Raw genomic sequence first — 15100 nt, forward strand, 5'->3', positions numbered from 1 at the left:
TAGTTACCCTGCTCACCTCCCCCCCCCCCAAATTAAAAGACCCACTCTCATAATAGTAGTTCAGTTCAGTTCAGTCGCTCAGTCGTGTCCGACTCTTTGCGACCCCATGAATCGCAGCACGCCAGGCCTCCCTCCCCATCACCAACTTCTGGAGTTTACCCAAACTCCTGGAGAATCCCCGGGATGGCGGAGCTTGGTGGGCTGCTGTCTATGGGGTCGCACAGAGTCGGATACGACTGAAGCGACTTAGCAGCAGCAGCAGCAGCATGTCCATTGAGCCGGTGATGCCATCCAGCCATCTCATCCTCGGTCGTCCCCTTCTCCTCCTGCCCCCAACCCCTCCCAGCATCAAAGTCTTTTCCAGTGAGTCAGCTCTTCACATGAGGTGGCCAAAGTATTGGAGTTTCAGCTTCAGCATCAGTCCTACCAATGAACACCCAGGGCTGATCTCCTTGAGAATGGACTAGCTGGATCTCCTTGCAGTCCAAGGACTCTCAAGAGTCTTCTCCAACACCACAGTTCAAAAGCATCAATTCTTCAGCACTCAGCTTTCTTCACAGTCCAACTCTCACATCCATACATGACCACTGGAAAAACCATAGTCTTGACTAGACGGACCTGTGTTGGCAAAGTAATGTCTCTGCTTTTTAACATGCTGTCTAGGTTGGTCATAACTTTCCTTCCAAGGAGTAAGCGTCTTTTAATTTCATGGCTGCAATCACAATAGTAGAGAATTGGCAAAATAATTTATTGAGTAAATAATTATTTAATTTTGAATTATCTTGAGTAAAGAATGTATAGATATTTAGAATCCTGGTGGGCATTAGAAAGTATTTTTAATAACTTGGGAAGAGATAAATACTAACATATTTAGAAAAGCAGATCATGACATAGGATGTGCAGTGTGATTACAGATTTATTTAAAATGTGTGCATACATAGAAAAAATAGGAAAGGTGTGTATCAAACTGTTTTTCTTGTTTTTCTCTGAATGCTAAACTCATACAAAGTTTTTTTTCCTTTGTGTTTTTCTGTATTTTCTAAATGATCCACAATGAATATACATTGCATATGTAATCATATGTAATCAGAAATAAAACAGTATGATATATATGTATCTAATATTTAACATTTTTATATAATATATGTTAAAGGTCAAGGTTTACTTTGGAGAGGAGTATATTATTTAATATACAAGTCAATCTAAATAAAAGGTCATGATTTTATTATATTTAAAATAAATACTTATTTTTTTATTGGGGGGCATATTGTTAAGTTTTTTAAAAGGTGAAAGCTTTTTAATTCTGTAATAGGTCAACATTTTAAAGATGAGTCCCATTTTACTGGTTCTCTGAAATTCAAATAAGATGCTAAGTAATACTTATTAGTAATTTGTTGGATCTTCTTATTTTGGTAATGCTTATACAGATTTTATCCTAAGTGGTATATATTAAACTGTTGTTTTCAATCTGTCTACTTAACTAATTCGATCCATTTTTTAAATTTCTCATAGGCTAAAGTGATGGCCAATGAAGAGAAAAAATTTCAGCAACATATTCAGGCCCAGCAGAAGAAAGAACTAAACAGCTTTTTGGAGTCTCAGAAAAGAGAATATAAACTTCGAAAAGAGCAGCTTAAGGAGGTACTTTTTTAATACCAAATACCACATGATATATTTATGCAGTTGATTTTTACGTATTTTGAACTGAGTTGTTTTTTATGTTACCAGGAGCTGAATGAAAATCAGAGCACCCCAAAAAAAGAAAAACAGGAATGGCTTTCAAAGCAGAAGGAGAATATACAGCATTTCCAAGCAGAAGAAGAGGCTAATCTTCTACGGCGTCAGAGACAGTATCTAGAGTTGGAATGCCGTCGCTTCAAGAGAAGAATGTTACTTGGGCGTCATAACTTAGAGCAGGACCTTGTCAGGGAGGTGTGTTAGAAACGCGAATCTTTTCTGAAAATATGTTAGTCCCTCTCAGTGTTGCGGCCTTTGCGCTTGTGCCTCCCTCAGCCTGATTCTTCTTTCCTAGATTATCTACATGGCTTGCTTCCCCCCGTTCATGTCTCTCCTCAGAAATGCCTCCCCTAATATCCAAATCCTCCTCCTTATTTAAATATTCTCTGCACTTCTCTCTCCTACACACACACACTTTTGGGGGAGAAGTTTCTCTTCTTGCCTAAAATGAAAATTTTATGAAGTCACTGGTTTTGTTTTCTTCCAGTCTTTATATCCCCTACGTGTTACCATTTAATACTTTCTTTATAATCATGTACTTAATTGAGCAAACATAGAAACTGTTGTGTCAGGGAAAACAAATATTCTCAGTATCAGGGATACCTCTGAGCACAGATTAGCTTATTTCCAAGAGTGGCTTAAAATAAACTTCAAGTATAGCATAATTGTTCAAATTTACTAATAATTAAAGAAATTCAAATTAAAGTAGTTGCATCAGTTAAATAAGAACAGTTTAACAGACTGGCAACATTGAATCCTAGTAACAGGTTTGGGAAATGTGCAGTGTTTGTAAGAGTATAAATTGATACTGCCCTTTTGGAGCTCATATGCTTTTACCTACAAATCCACTTCTAGAATTCTATCCTAAAGAAATAATAACATGATTATATGATGCATGATGCATCAACATTTAATGAAAATTTTTTTATAAAGCAAAAAATGGAAAATTATAGTATTTCAAAGTAGAAACCTATGGTGAAACTTAAAGATCTGTATATACTGATCAGATCTGGATATATGTCCATTATATTGTTAGCTGAAGAAAGCACATCACATGCCTATGTTGTCTCAGTTTTTTAAACTATATGCTTTTGTATAATAGTTGTTTCACAGTAGCATGGGGAAGGTTGGGAAGCATTTTCTTCAAACTGTTGTCCTTTGCAGAAGGTTTTGCAGGGGCAAAGGGAACAAGTTTGACGTGTATGTGTTTTACACTTGTTCTTTTTAATCTGAAAGAAAAAAAAGGGAATTAAAACATTTATCGAGCATCATGTGCTAGGTATTATTCTGAGAACTTTCCGTTTATGAATTCATTTCATCCTCACATTAAATCTGTACAATAGCTATACTATTATTTCTTTGAAAAGTGATGAAACTAAAGCACAGCAGGTTTAAACAACTAACCCAAGGACTCGGTGACTGTAGGTAGCAGAGCCAGGTCCATGTTCTTATCCATTACACTATACTGGGTATACTGCATGTAATAGAATTGGATAGGACACTCTGAAGAAATTCATAAAATGGCTTCGGGGTTCTCTTCAAATACAAAATTCAGAAAGAAGGAAAGAAAGAAAGAAAGAAGGATATTAAGTCTACTGAGATTTGATATGTTTTAAGCTTATGGCATAAAATAGTATTAATAGTAAATACTAGAATAAGGAAATTTGTCTTTACTAATTGCGCATTTACTACTCTGTAGGTCTTAAAATCTGATATTAACTGTGCAGTCATTGAATCTGGGATTACATCTTTTTCCTGGTTAATCTGTTTCTTAGGGTTTTTTCCCCTGGCATTGTTCAGCGATAAATATACCTTTGTCTTTTGTATTATGGATTAGGAGTTAAATAAAAGACAGACTCAGAAGGACTTAGAGCATGCCATGCTACTACGACAGCATGAATCCATGCAAGAACTGGAGTTCCGCCACCTCAACACAATTCAGAAGATGCGCTGTGAGTTGATCAGATTGCAGCATCAAACTGAGCTCACTAACCAGCTAGAATATAATAAGCGAAGAGAACGAGAGCTAAGGCGAAAGCATGTCATGGAGGTTCGACAACAGCCTAAGAGTCTGAAGGTACCTTTAGCCTAAGCTAAAGTTATTTAAGTAATGTGTCTATGAAATGAATGATGATTTTAAAGTTAGCAGCAGTAGGGCTTGGTATAGAGTTGTTTGGTGTTTAACCTTTTCTTTCTCTTTCTTATTGTTAACGTTTTCAGTTTGAAAGTTTATAAACAATAGTGTGATCTTTGCAGATACGATGTAAAAAGTGAGGCAAAAAACGTTTCCCAATTATAGTCAGGCTTTGAATAGAATGTCTGCTTTTGATGACAAATGAGCTCAAGATTTTCTATAAAGGAGATTGTTGTTACTTTACTAGGGAAGAAAATGACCATTTCCTCTTAGTTATGTATCTGTATCTACTTACTCAGTTTGAACCAAACTGGCTTGATTTTAACATCAAGTTATTCCATTTTTGTTTCCCTAATAGTTGCAACTTCCGACTTTCTCCAGGAATTTAAAGGAGATCGGGGACATCAGTTTTAGCACTTATGTGATTTAACTGGTCATCTGAATTAAATTCACCCATTCCAGTCCATTTTAGTTTGCTGATTCCTAGAATGTCAATGTTCACTCTTGCCATCTCCTGTTTGACCACTTCCAGTTTGCCTTGATTCATGGACCTGACATTCCAGGTTCCTATTCAGTATCACTCTTTACAGCATCGGACCTTGGTTCTATCACCAGTCACATCCACAACTGGGTATTGTTTTTGCTTTGGCTCCATCCCTTCATTCTTTATGGAGTTATTTCTCCACTGATCTCCAGTAGCATATTGGGCACTTACTGACCTGGGGAGTTCCTCTTTCAGTATCCTGTCATTTTGCCTTTTCATACTGTTTATGGGGTTCTCAGGGCAAGAATACTGAAGTGGTTTGCCATTCCCTTCTCGCAGTGGACCACATTCTGTCAGACCCCTCCACCACGACCTGTCTGTCTTGGGTGGCCCCACATGGTATGGCTTAGTTTCATAGAGTTAGACAAGGCTGTGGTCCGTGTGATCAGATTGGCTAATTTTCTGTGATTATGGTTTCAGTGTGTCCCCCCTTGGATGCCCTCTCACAAAACCTACAGTCTTGGGTTTCTCTTACCTTGGTCGTGGGGTATCTCTTCAGGGCTGCTCCTTACCTTGGACAAGGGGTTATCTCCTCAGGGTCACCCCTCCTGACCTTGAACGTGGAGTAGCTCCTCTCGGCCCTCCTTTGCCCACGCAGCCGCTGCTCCTTGGACGTGGAGTTGCCCCTCTCAGCTGCTGCCCCTGACCTCAGGCGTGGGGTGGCTCGTCTCGGCCGCCGCCCCTGACCTCAGGTGTGGGGTAACTCACCTCGGCCGCTACCCTAACCTCAGACGTGGGGTAGCTCCTCTCAGCCGCTCCTGGCGGTCACAGCCTGGCGCTCTCGGTCACCGCCCCGACCTTGGGTGAGGGGTAGCTCCTCTCGGCCACGCTTCTGCTCAGTCCATCACAGCCGGGACGCTTCTGCGTGGTCCATTGACCATTATATCTACTACGGTGGGCAGGAATCCCTTAGAAGAAATGGAGTAGCCATCATGGTCAACAAAAGAGTCTGAAATGCAGTACTTAGATGCAATCTCAAAAATGACAAAATGATCTCTCTTCATTTCCAAGGCAAACCATTTAATATCACAGTAATCCAAGCCTATGCCCCAACCATAACGCTGAAGAAGCTGAAGTTGAACAGTTCTGTGAAGACCTACAAGACCTTTTAGAACTAACACCCAAAAAAGATGTCCTTTTCATTATAGGGGACTGGAATGCAAAAGTAGGAAGTCAAGAAACACCTGGAGTAACAGGCAAATTTGGCCTTGGAGTACGGAATGAAGCAGGGCAAAGGCTAATAGAGTTTTGCCAAGAGAACGCACTGGTCATAGCAAACACCCTCTTCCAACAACACAAGAGAAGACTCTACACATGGACATCACCAGGTGGTGAACACCAAAATCAGATTGATTATATTCTTTGCAGCCAAAGATGGAGAAGCTCTATACAGTCAACAAAAACAAGACCAGGAGCTGACTGTGGCTCAGATCATGAACTCCTTATTGCCAAATTTAGACTTAAATTGAGGAAAGTAGGGAAAACCACTAGACCATTCAGGTATGACCTTCATCAAATCCCTTATGGTTATACAGCAGAAGTGAGAAATAGATTGAAGGGACTAGATCTGATAGACAGAGTACCTGATGAACTATGGACAGAGGTTCATGACATTGTACAGGAGACAGGGATCAAGACCATCCCCAAGAAAAAGAAATGCAAAAAATCAAAATGGCTGTCTGAGGAAGGCTTACAAAAAGCTGTGAAAAGAGAAGTGAAAAGGAAAGATATAAGCATCTGAATGCAGAGTTCCAAAGAATAGCAAGAAGAGATAAAAAAGCTTTCCTCAGCGATCAATGCAAAGAAATAGAGGAAAACAACAGAATGGGAAAGACTAGAGATGTCTTCAAGAAAATTAGAGATACCAAGGGAACATTTCATGCAAAGATGGACTCGATAAAGGACAGAAATGGTCTGGACCTACCAGAAGCAGAAGATGAGGTGGAAGAATACACAGAAGAGCTGTATAAAAAGGATCTTCACAACCCAAATAATCACCATGGTGTGATCACTAATCTAGAGCCAGACATCCTGGAATGTGAAGTCAGGTGGGCCTGAGAAAGCATCACTATCAACAAAGTGGAGATGTTGGAATCCCAGTTGAGCCATTTCAAATCCTGAAAGATGATGCTGTGAAACTGCTGCACTCAGTATGCCAGCAAATTTGGAAAACTCAGCAGTGGCCACAGGACTGGAAAAGGTCCGTTTTCATTCCAATCCCAAAGAAAGGCAATGCCAAAGAATGCACACACTACTGCACAATTGTACTCATCTCACATGCTAGTAAAGTAATGCTCAAAATACTCCAAGCCAGGCTTCAGCAATACATGAACCGTGAACTCCCTGATGTTCAAACTGGTTTTAGAAAAGGCAGAGGAATCAGAGATCAAGTTGCCAATATCCGCTGGATCATGGAAAAAGCAAGAGAGTTCCAGAAAAACATCTATTTCTGCTTTCTTGACTATGCCAAAGCCTTTGACTGTGTGGATCACAAGAAACTGTGGAAAATTCTGAAAGAGATGGGAATACCAGACCACCTGACTTGCCTCTTGAGAAACCTGTATGCAAGTCAGGAAGCAACAGTTAGAACTGGACATGGAACAACAGACTGGTTCCAAATAGGAAAAGGAGTACGTCAAGGCTGTATATTGTCACCCTGCTTATTTAACTTATATGCAATGGCACCCCACTCCAGTACTCTTGCCTGGAAAATCCCATGGATAGAGGAGCCTGGTAGGCTGCAGTCCATGGGGTCAGACACGACTGAGCGACTTCACTTTCACTTTTCACTTTCATGCATTGGAGAAGGAAATGGCAACCCACTCCAGTGTTCTTGCCTAGAGAATCCGAGGGATAGGGGAGCCTGGTGGGCTGCCGTCTATGGGGTCGCACAGAGTCGGACATGACTGAAGCGACTTAGCAGCAGCAGCGGCATAATACATCATGAGAAACGCTGGGCTGGAAGAAGCACAAGCTGGAATCAAGATTGCCGGGAGAGATATCAATAACCTCATATAGGCAGATGACACCACCCTTATGGCAGAAAGTGAAGAGGAACTAAAGAGCCTCTTGATGAAAGTGTAAGAGGAGAGTGAAAAAGTTGGCCTGAAGCTCAAGATTCAGAAAACTAAGATCATGGCATCTGGTCCCATCACTTCATGGGAAATAGATGGGGAAACAGTGACAGACTTTATTTTTGGGGGCTCCAAAATCACTGCAGATGGTGATTGCAGCAATGAAATTAAAAGAGACTTACTCCTTGGAAGGAAAGTTATGACCAACCTAGACAGCATGTTAAAAAGCAGAGACATTACTTTGCCAACAAAGGTCTGTCTAATCAAGGCTGTGGTTTTTCCAGTGGTCATGTATGGATGTGAGAGTTGGACTGTGAAGAAAGCTGAGCCTGAAGAATTGATGCTTTTGAACTGTGGTGTTGGAGAAGACTCTTAAGAGTCCCTTGGCCTGCAAGGAGATCCAACCAGTCCATTCTAAAGGAGATCAGTCCTGGGTGTTCATTGGAGGGACTGATGCTAAAGCTGAAGCTCCAGTACTTTGGCCACCTCATGCGAAGATTTGACTCATTGAGAAAGACTCTGATGCTGGGAGGGATTGGGGGCAGGAGGAGAAGGGGACGACCGAGGATGAGATGGCTGGATGGCATCACTGACTCGATGGACATGAGTTTGGGTAAACTCCAGGAGTTGGTGATGGAGAGGGAGGCCTGGCGTGCTGCAATTCATGGGGTCGCAAAGAGTCAGACACGACTGAGTAACTGAACTGAAGTGAATTTAACTGGGATTTGGGGAGTTCTGGGGTTCCCATGTCAATGGAATAGGTGATTGACACCTGTTACGTGCTCTGCTGTTTCCTCTGCCATCCAGATGATGATTTGTCAATGTTAGATGAGTAACTTAACATTCCTCTTGTGTTCAAAGAGTCAAACATTTGAGTCAAACATTAAGGGGTATAGTTTATTCTTGGTACAAGTATTACTATTCTTATAGGAAAAGCACATTTTTCAAGGGTTTTATTTTTCCCTCTCATTAGACTAGTGGTGTGGAATAATTACAGTGTTTTCTTGACACAATATTTAAAAATAAAAACTATTAAAAGACTGAAGGCTGTTATACAGAGGTAGGAAAGAATGGCTAAATGTCATTGTCCCATTCCTGGCTAACTTGAATATTATTTCAATATTGTTAACCAAGAACAGTATTTAAGAGTGGTGCCACTAAACGTAGCTGAACTAAGAGTTTCTCTTTGTAGCTAGGCATTTCTTTACCTTTCACAGGATGGTGGTAACTTAATGACTTGGTTGGTACAAAATATGGAAAGTGTGTATTTGATATTTTGGTATTTATTGGCAGAGGTGGTGGAGAGAATGAATAGTTACTTCCTTGAAAAGTATGTTACTTTGGTTTTATATGCATTTGTTGCACACTGAATCAACCAGTCAATATTTCAGCTATAATTTCTGCCTTGTGAAGTACATGAGTTAATTCTCACTTGTAGGCTTGAACAATATACCTTATAGAAATATATCTCATCTTCTCAAATTTTGTTCAGACCTGAGTTCATAGAAATAACTAGCCTGTGATTAACCAAAAAATAAAGCCAAACCACTTTGTCTCTGAACTCAAATTGTTTTACCTCCCGAATGTTTATGTAGTTCATGTCTTTTATCATCACCTCAAGAAGGGCTGTCCCCTCCCTTGCCCCATAGTTTATTCCCCTTAAGGAAAAGATAATTATAATAATGTTAGTCAGTTACTGATAGCCTGCTTTTGTGGGGTCTGTCACAGACTATGTAGTTAGAGTTGAGATTGTCATTAAAAGAAATTGGAGCAAGTTGTCTCAGATAAGGAACAATAAATATGCTTATTTTCTGCCTTGGAAATCTGGTAAGATATTGTCTGGCCAATAAGAAACTTTTGTATCTACTATTGTTAATGCATGAGAAGAAATTTAATTTTGTGTCATCAATATAAATAGCAATCAAAATTAATTTTAATATTTATTTGTAACTGTTACCAAAATAATGAGTACTACCTGAAGTCATATGAAAAATGAGGTACTTGGTATTCTAATGTTTTAAATTAGAGCTTTTGTAATACATAGAATCTAATGGTTTGCCCTAATAGCCAAGTAGAAACATACTGTACCTGCAAGCTTATGATCTAACCATTTTGTTTTTCCCTCTTCCTTTCTCCTAGTAGCCTTTTTTTTTCATATAAGCATCAGGTATACCAAATGCCATATGTTAAAAATTACATATATCTTTTTTTTCCTTCTCAGTCTAAAGAACTCCAAATAAAAAAGCAGTTTCAGGACACCTGTAAAATCCAAACCAGACAGTACAAAGCATTAAGAAATCACTTACTGGAGACTACACCAAAGAGTGAGCACAAAGCTGTTCTGAAACGGCTCAAGGAGGAGCAGACCCGGAAGTTAGCCATCTTGGCTGAACAGTATGACCACAGCATTAATGAAATGCTCTCCACCCAAGCAGTGAGTTTGTGTTATTTAGGCAAAACAAATTCAGGGCCCCTTTCCTTCCACCCCCTGAATGAAGTCTCGGTAGTTAAAACACTAATAGGAAGTGGTAACTCTCCTACGGCCTGGGAAATAGTAGTGGTTATCTGTATTTTTCCTGTCTCTGCATTGTTTGGAAGTAGGCATGATTTATATAGAATTCTCATTGATACATTTAGACATGAGATTCTAAATAGGCTCCTTGCCAGTGCCTCTCAGGTGTTTAGTGCATATGCCAAGAGTATACCAAGATTAGAGCAACAGCTTTGTTAGGCATTGGACAAAAAGTAGTACTGTATTAGAAATCTAAATGGTCACATTTTAATGGAGGCAAATACAAAGTATTTTCTATATAAGTTTTGTGAACTTGTTCTTAAAGGGCCAGTAAATATTTTAGATTTTGTGGGACAGGATACAAAATTGAGGATATTATGTGAGTACCTATAGCCATATAAAATATAAGAATCATTAATTAGCAGACTATAAAATTAATTAAAACAGGCAACTGTGCAGACTTGGTCTGGAGCTATAGTTCGCTGGTCCCTGTTCTATAATTATTTTCATTGTGGAGAATAGATTCAGGATCTTATATCACTTAATCAGATTCTAGATTTTTCTTAAGTATGGTTATTCAGACATCCTCCAAATAGTATATGATAGCTTTTATCTTCTTGTTATCATCATTGGTTACTGTGCCTTCCTTTTTCAGAGATGTTTACTCCAAGATACAAGAGAGAACAATTGTCTGTCCTATAAAAGAGTAGTCTGCCTTTTCTCACACCTTCTTTCCATAGGTCTTGAATAAATAGTTCACAGTAGGATATATCTGTTTTTTTCCCTCTCTTTCAGCTGCGTTTGGATGAAGCACAGGAAGCAGAGTGCCAGGTTTTGAAGATGCAGCTGCAGCAGGAACTGGAGCTGTTAAATGCATATCAGAGCAAAATCAAGATGCAAGCGGAGGCACAGCATGATCGAGAGCTTCGGGAGCTTGAACAGAGGGTCTCCCTCCGCAGGGCACTCTTAGAACAAAAGGTATAGATGATAGAAGGAAGTTATTTGCTAACATTTGCTTTCATCAGAAGAGTTTTATAAATATATTTTCATATTGAGAGAGGTGGCATTTGGTTGTTTTCACCATACCATATTTCCGTAATTCTAATTTTGTAGTGTTTTTCTTTAAAATTATTGATTCAGTAATGAACCTTAATGAACTCTAAACATCAGGGAAATATAATTAAGTAGTTAATACTGCTACTGCTGCTGCTGCTGCTGCTGCTGCTGCTGCTAAGTCACTTCAGTCATGTCCGACTCTGTGCAACCCCATAGACAGCAGCCCACCAGGCTCCCCTGTCCCTGGGATTCTCTAGGCAAGAACACTGGAGTGGGTTGCCATTTCCTTCTCCAATGCATGAAAGTGAAAAGTGAAAGTGAAGTCTCTCAGTCGTGTCCGACTCTTAGCTATCCCATGGACTGCAGCCTGCCAGGCTCCTCTGTCCATGGGATTTTCCAGGCAAGAGTACTGGAGTGGGGTGCCATTGCCTTCTCTGGGTTAATGCTAGAGGAAGGATATGGAGTTATGTGAAGACAGTTGAATTGTGAGTGAGTACCTCTGCTGTGTTCCGCACTTTTTTTGTGTACCTAGCTTTACCTAAAGAGGTTGGTGAAAAACTTAGATAAAAAACTTCTTTTCTTAGAAGAAAAAGAACTTTAGTAGTTGCCTGAGAGAGGCAGAGGCAAAGGATTTGGAATATATACTTTACTCTTATATCCTGGGCCTAGAACCATACAGACTGGTGGAAGAGTACTAGGGCACCGAAGGTAAAACTTGTTCTGCACAAGCTGAAAATGTTACTTCTAGATGTATCTCCCGCTCCCCCCACCCCCCCCGGCTCTTTTCTCTCTTTTAACTTATTCTTTGTCAGATATATTAGAGAATAGAACTAGAAGCCCCAAATTAACTTCCATTTTTTAAGGTATTATATCTGTGTTTTGTGTGTGTGCGCATATTTGTGGGAAAAGCTAATGGACAGAGATTTAAAAATTTTGAAAGATAAAGGAAAGTTTTGTCATGAGAAGTAATAGATTACCAGTTGTACCCAGGATTCAGAGCTATGTTCAGAATTCCTGAGCCATAAGTTCCCAGCAGGTGATTAGTCTTAGGTCCAATGATCCTTTGTATGTTAGTACTTGCCTAATTTATTTAAAAGTTGTCATGGTTTCTAGACCATTGATCCATAGATTTTCCTCTACTTCCAGTAGTTCTTCTGATAAAAATAGAATGCCTTACTAAATTAAAAATATAGTCTTAAAATATAAATAGGATATTACTAATAGAATACCTAAATAAAATATTCCTTTCTGTCACAATTCTTATCAGTGGCTTCTCCAAGTGGTACTTGCCTCTAAAAATTATCTCACTTATGTTTCCCATTCATAATGGGAAAGATAGAAATGCATATAAATTTTGAGAAAAGTCTAGTATGTCCCACGTACAGGTTTCATAAATCTGATTCGAACTTGCGTATTAAAATTCAGTCTGAAATATTGTCTCTTATGCTTCAAGAAATTACCATTGGACTTTTGTGATGGTACAGTGGTCAAGACTGAGTGACTTCACTTTCACTTTTCACTTTCCTGCATTGGAGAAGGAAATGGCAACCCACTCCAGTGTTCTTGCCTAGAGAATCCCAGGGACGGCGGAGCCTGGTGGGCTGCCGTCTATTGGGTCGCACAGAGTCGGACGCGACTGAAGCGACTTAGCAGCAGCAGCAGCAGTCAAGAATGCACCTCCCAATGCAGGGAACATGGGTTTATCCCCTGGTCCGAGAACACCCCATATGCTGCGAGGCCACTGAAGCCTGAGTGCTACAGCTGCTGAAGCCCACACGCTGAGAGCCAGTGCTCTGCAGCAGTAGAAGCCAGCACCGTGAGAAGCCCGCACACAGCTACTGGGTTGCAGCCCCCACTTGCTGCAGCTAGAGAAAGCCCACGCAGTGAAGCCCAGCAGTGAAGACCCAGTGCAGCCTAAGATAATAAATAAATGATTTATTTAAAAAAGGAAACTCCCATGGTGTTGTAAGAGAAATATTGGCACGATTTCCAGTCAGCTCCCCCACACCGGTGGGTTCTGCATTCATGGATTCAACTGACAGATTATGATAAAAGTATTCGGGGGAAAGAAAATTCCAGAAAGTTCCCAAAAGTTCCGGAAAGCAAAACTGCAGTTTGCTGCAAGCCCCAGCAGCTATATACATAGTATTTACATTGTATAGGGTATTATAAGTAATTTAGATATGATTTAAAGTACTGGAGTAGGGCTATGTATTTGTATTTTTAGCTCCACCTAGTGGTTCAGAGTTAGTGCTAATTAGTATCTTACACAGTCTTATTTCAATATATGAACTAAGTGGCCATGTTCTACAGAACCCAGTAAAATGTGTGCATAAAACTGATATGCATTGGTCAGGGTGCAGTGGCACTCTCATACATAGTTAATGCATTTTGCAAAGCAACTTGGAAGTATATATTGAGCTTTGGAAATGTTACATATTTAAGACTTTGAAAATTTATTCTAAGGAAAAGAAATCCAACTATAGGAAAAGTAAGATGCATAAATATGGTAATTATAGCATACTTCATAATGTTTTAAAATACATAACCATCTAAAACAGAGCTATAATTAATTATAGCCAAACCACTTAATAAAATCTTAAATGATGGCTATAAAGATAGTATTAATATAGAAAAATGCTTATGATGTATTGAATAAAAGTGAATTGAAGTAATGCTAGTAGTGGCTATATTAATATGGTAGAATTTTTTTTTCTTTTTTTACTTTTTTTGTGAGGGGAAAAGGGCATACCGTGCAGCATGTGGGATCTTAGTTCCCTGAACCAGGAATCAAACCTGTGCCCCCTGCAGTGGATATGCAGAGTCCTAACCACTGGAGCCAAAGAATTCCCTCTATTTTACTTTTTTAATATGGCTTATAGTAATTTCATAAGAGAAAATACGTTCAATTAGTATTACAAATAATAAAGGAACAGTAGAGTGATAAATCTATAAATCTATTTTGAGTTGCTTCTTGATTTTTAGGGCTAATATTTACATTTCAACTGAAGTGCATGACAGTGAAGTAGTTTGGGATCAGTTGGCAGCTACCAAGGCAAGGTACCCTCTGTACAAAAACCAAAAAATCTTAACAACTATATTTTCTGCACTTTGTACTTACTGGCTATACAGATAAGAAACAGTCATCTGAAAATAGAGGTGGGACCAGAGTGAATATTAGTTGTTTCATGCTGGGTAATTATCTTTGAAGATTACTTTACTCTCCAGAGAATCAAGAATTGTTCCTTAGGTTTGGCACTAACAGAGTAGGGTTAGGGTTAGGGCTTCCCTCGTAGCTCAGCTGGTAAAGAATCTGCCTGCAATGCAGGAGACCTGGGTTCGATTCCTGGGTTGGGAAGATCCCCTGGAGGAAGAAATGGCAACCCACTCCAGTATTCTTGCCTGGAGAATCCCATGGACAGAGGAGCCTGATGGGCTACAGTCTATGGGGTCATAAGAGTCGGACACAACTTAGCGACTAAGCCACCACCACTAACAGAGTATAACAAGTAAACCTCATTTGGCTCACATGAAGCCCTTTACGACTTTTCTCATTTCATTTACGTTAAAATTTCAGCAAAATAGCGACATAACTATACATGTTAAATTCCTTATTTGGATTAGGGTCCAAACAAGGTCCAGATACTGCTTTTGGTTAATTGTCTTTTAAGTCAATGAGTCTATAATAGGACCCTCTTTCCCCCATGTTTTTTTTTCCCATTTGAATTGGATCATTTGCTCTGTAGGAATTCTGGTTTGGGCTTATTGTGTCCTCTAGTGTCTTTAAAAATATATCCTTCTCTCTTTTACTTCATATTTCCCATCCGCTGGTAATTAGATCCAGAAATATGATTAAATTTAAATTATCTTCTCTTTTTAAAAATTTTTTGCAAGGAATTTTCATGAGGGTTACTATGTACTTCCTTTTACATTACATCAGGAGATATATGATGTCTAGCTGTCCCCCTTTTAAGTGATATTAATATTGGTCAGTGGGTTTAGGCAATTATCAATTTGATCATTCATAAAAAAGTTCTCCATGA

The 15100-nt window shown here is 39.4% G+C and overlaps 1 protein-coding gene across 1 annotated transcript in view; it reads left to right on the forward strand.

Annotated features, from left to right (window-relative positions):
- The window catches only part of TAOK1 (TAO kinase 1), a 59002-nt gene that overhangs the window by 42342 nt on the left and 1560 nt on the right, over window positions 1–15100 (forward strand). Inside the window, exons 14-18 of the mRNA XM_052657470.1 lie at window positions 1513–1641; window positions 1729–1932; window positions 3575–3814; window positions 9711–9923; window positions 10797–10979. Coding sequence (XP_052513430.1) covers window positions 1513–1641; window positions 1729–1932; window positions 3575–3814; window positions 9711–9923; window positions 10797–10979 — 969 coding nt within the window. The remainder of the gene's footprint in view (window positions 1–1512; window positions 1642–1728; window positions 1933–3574; window positions 3815–9710; window positions 9924–10796; window positions 10980–15100) is intronic.

Source organism: Budorcas taxicolor, chromosome 19 (genome assembly GCF_023091745.1).
Source record: "Budorcas taxicolor isolate Tak-1 chromosome 19, Takin1.1, whole genome shotgun sequence".
Lineage (NCBI taxonomy): Eukaryota > Metazoa > Chordata > Mammalia > Artiodactyla > Bovidae > Budorcas > Budorcas taxicolor.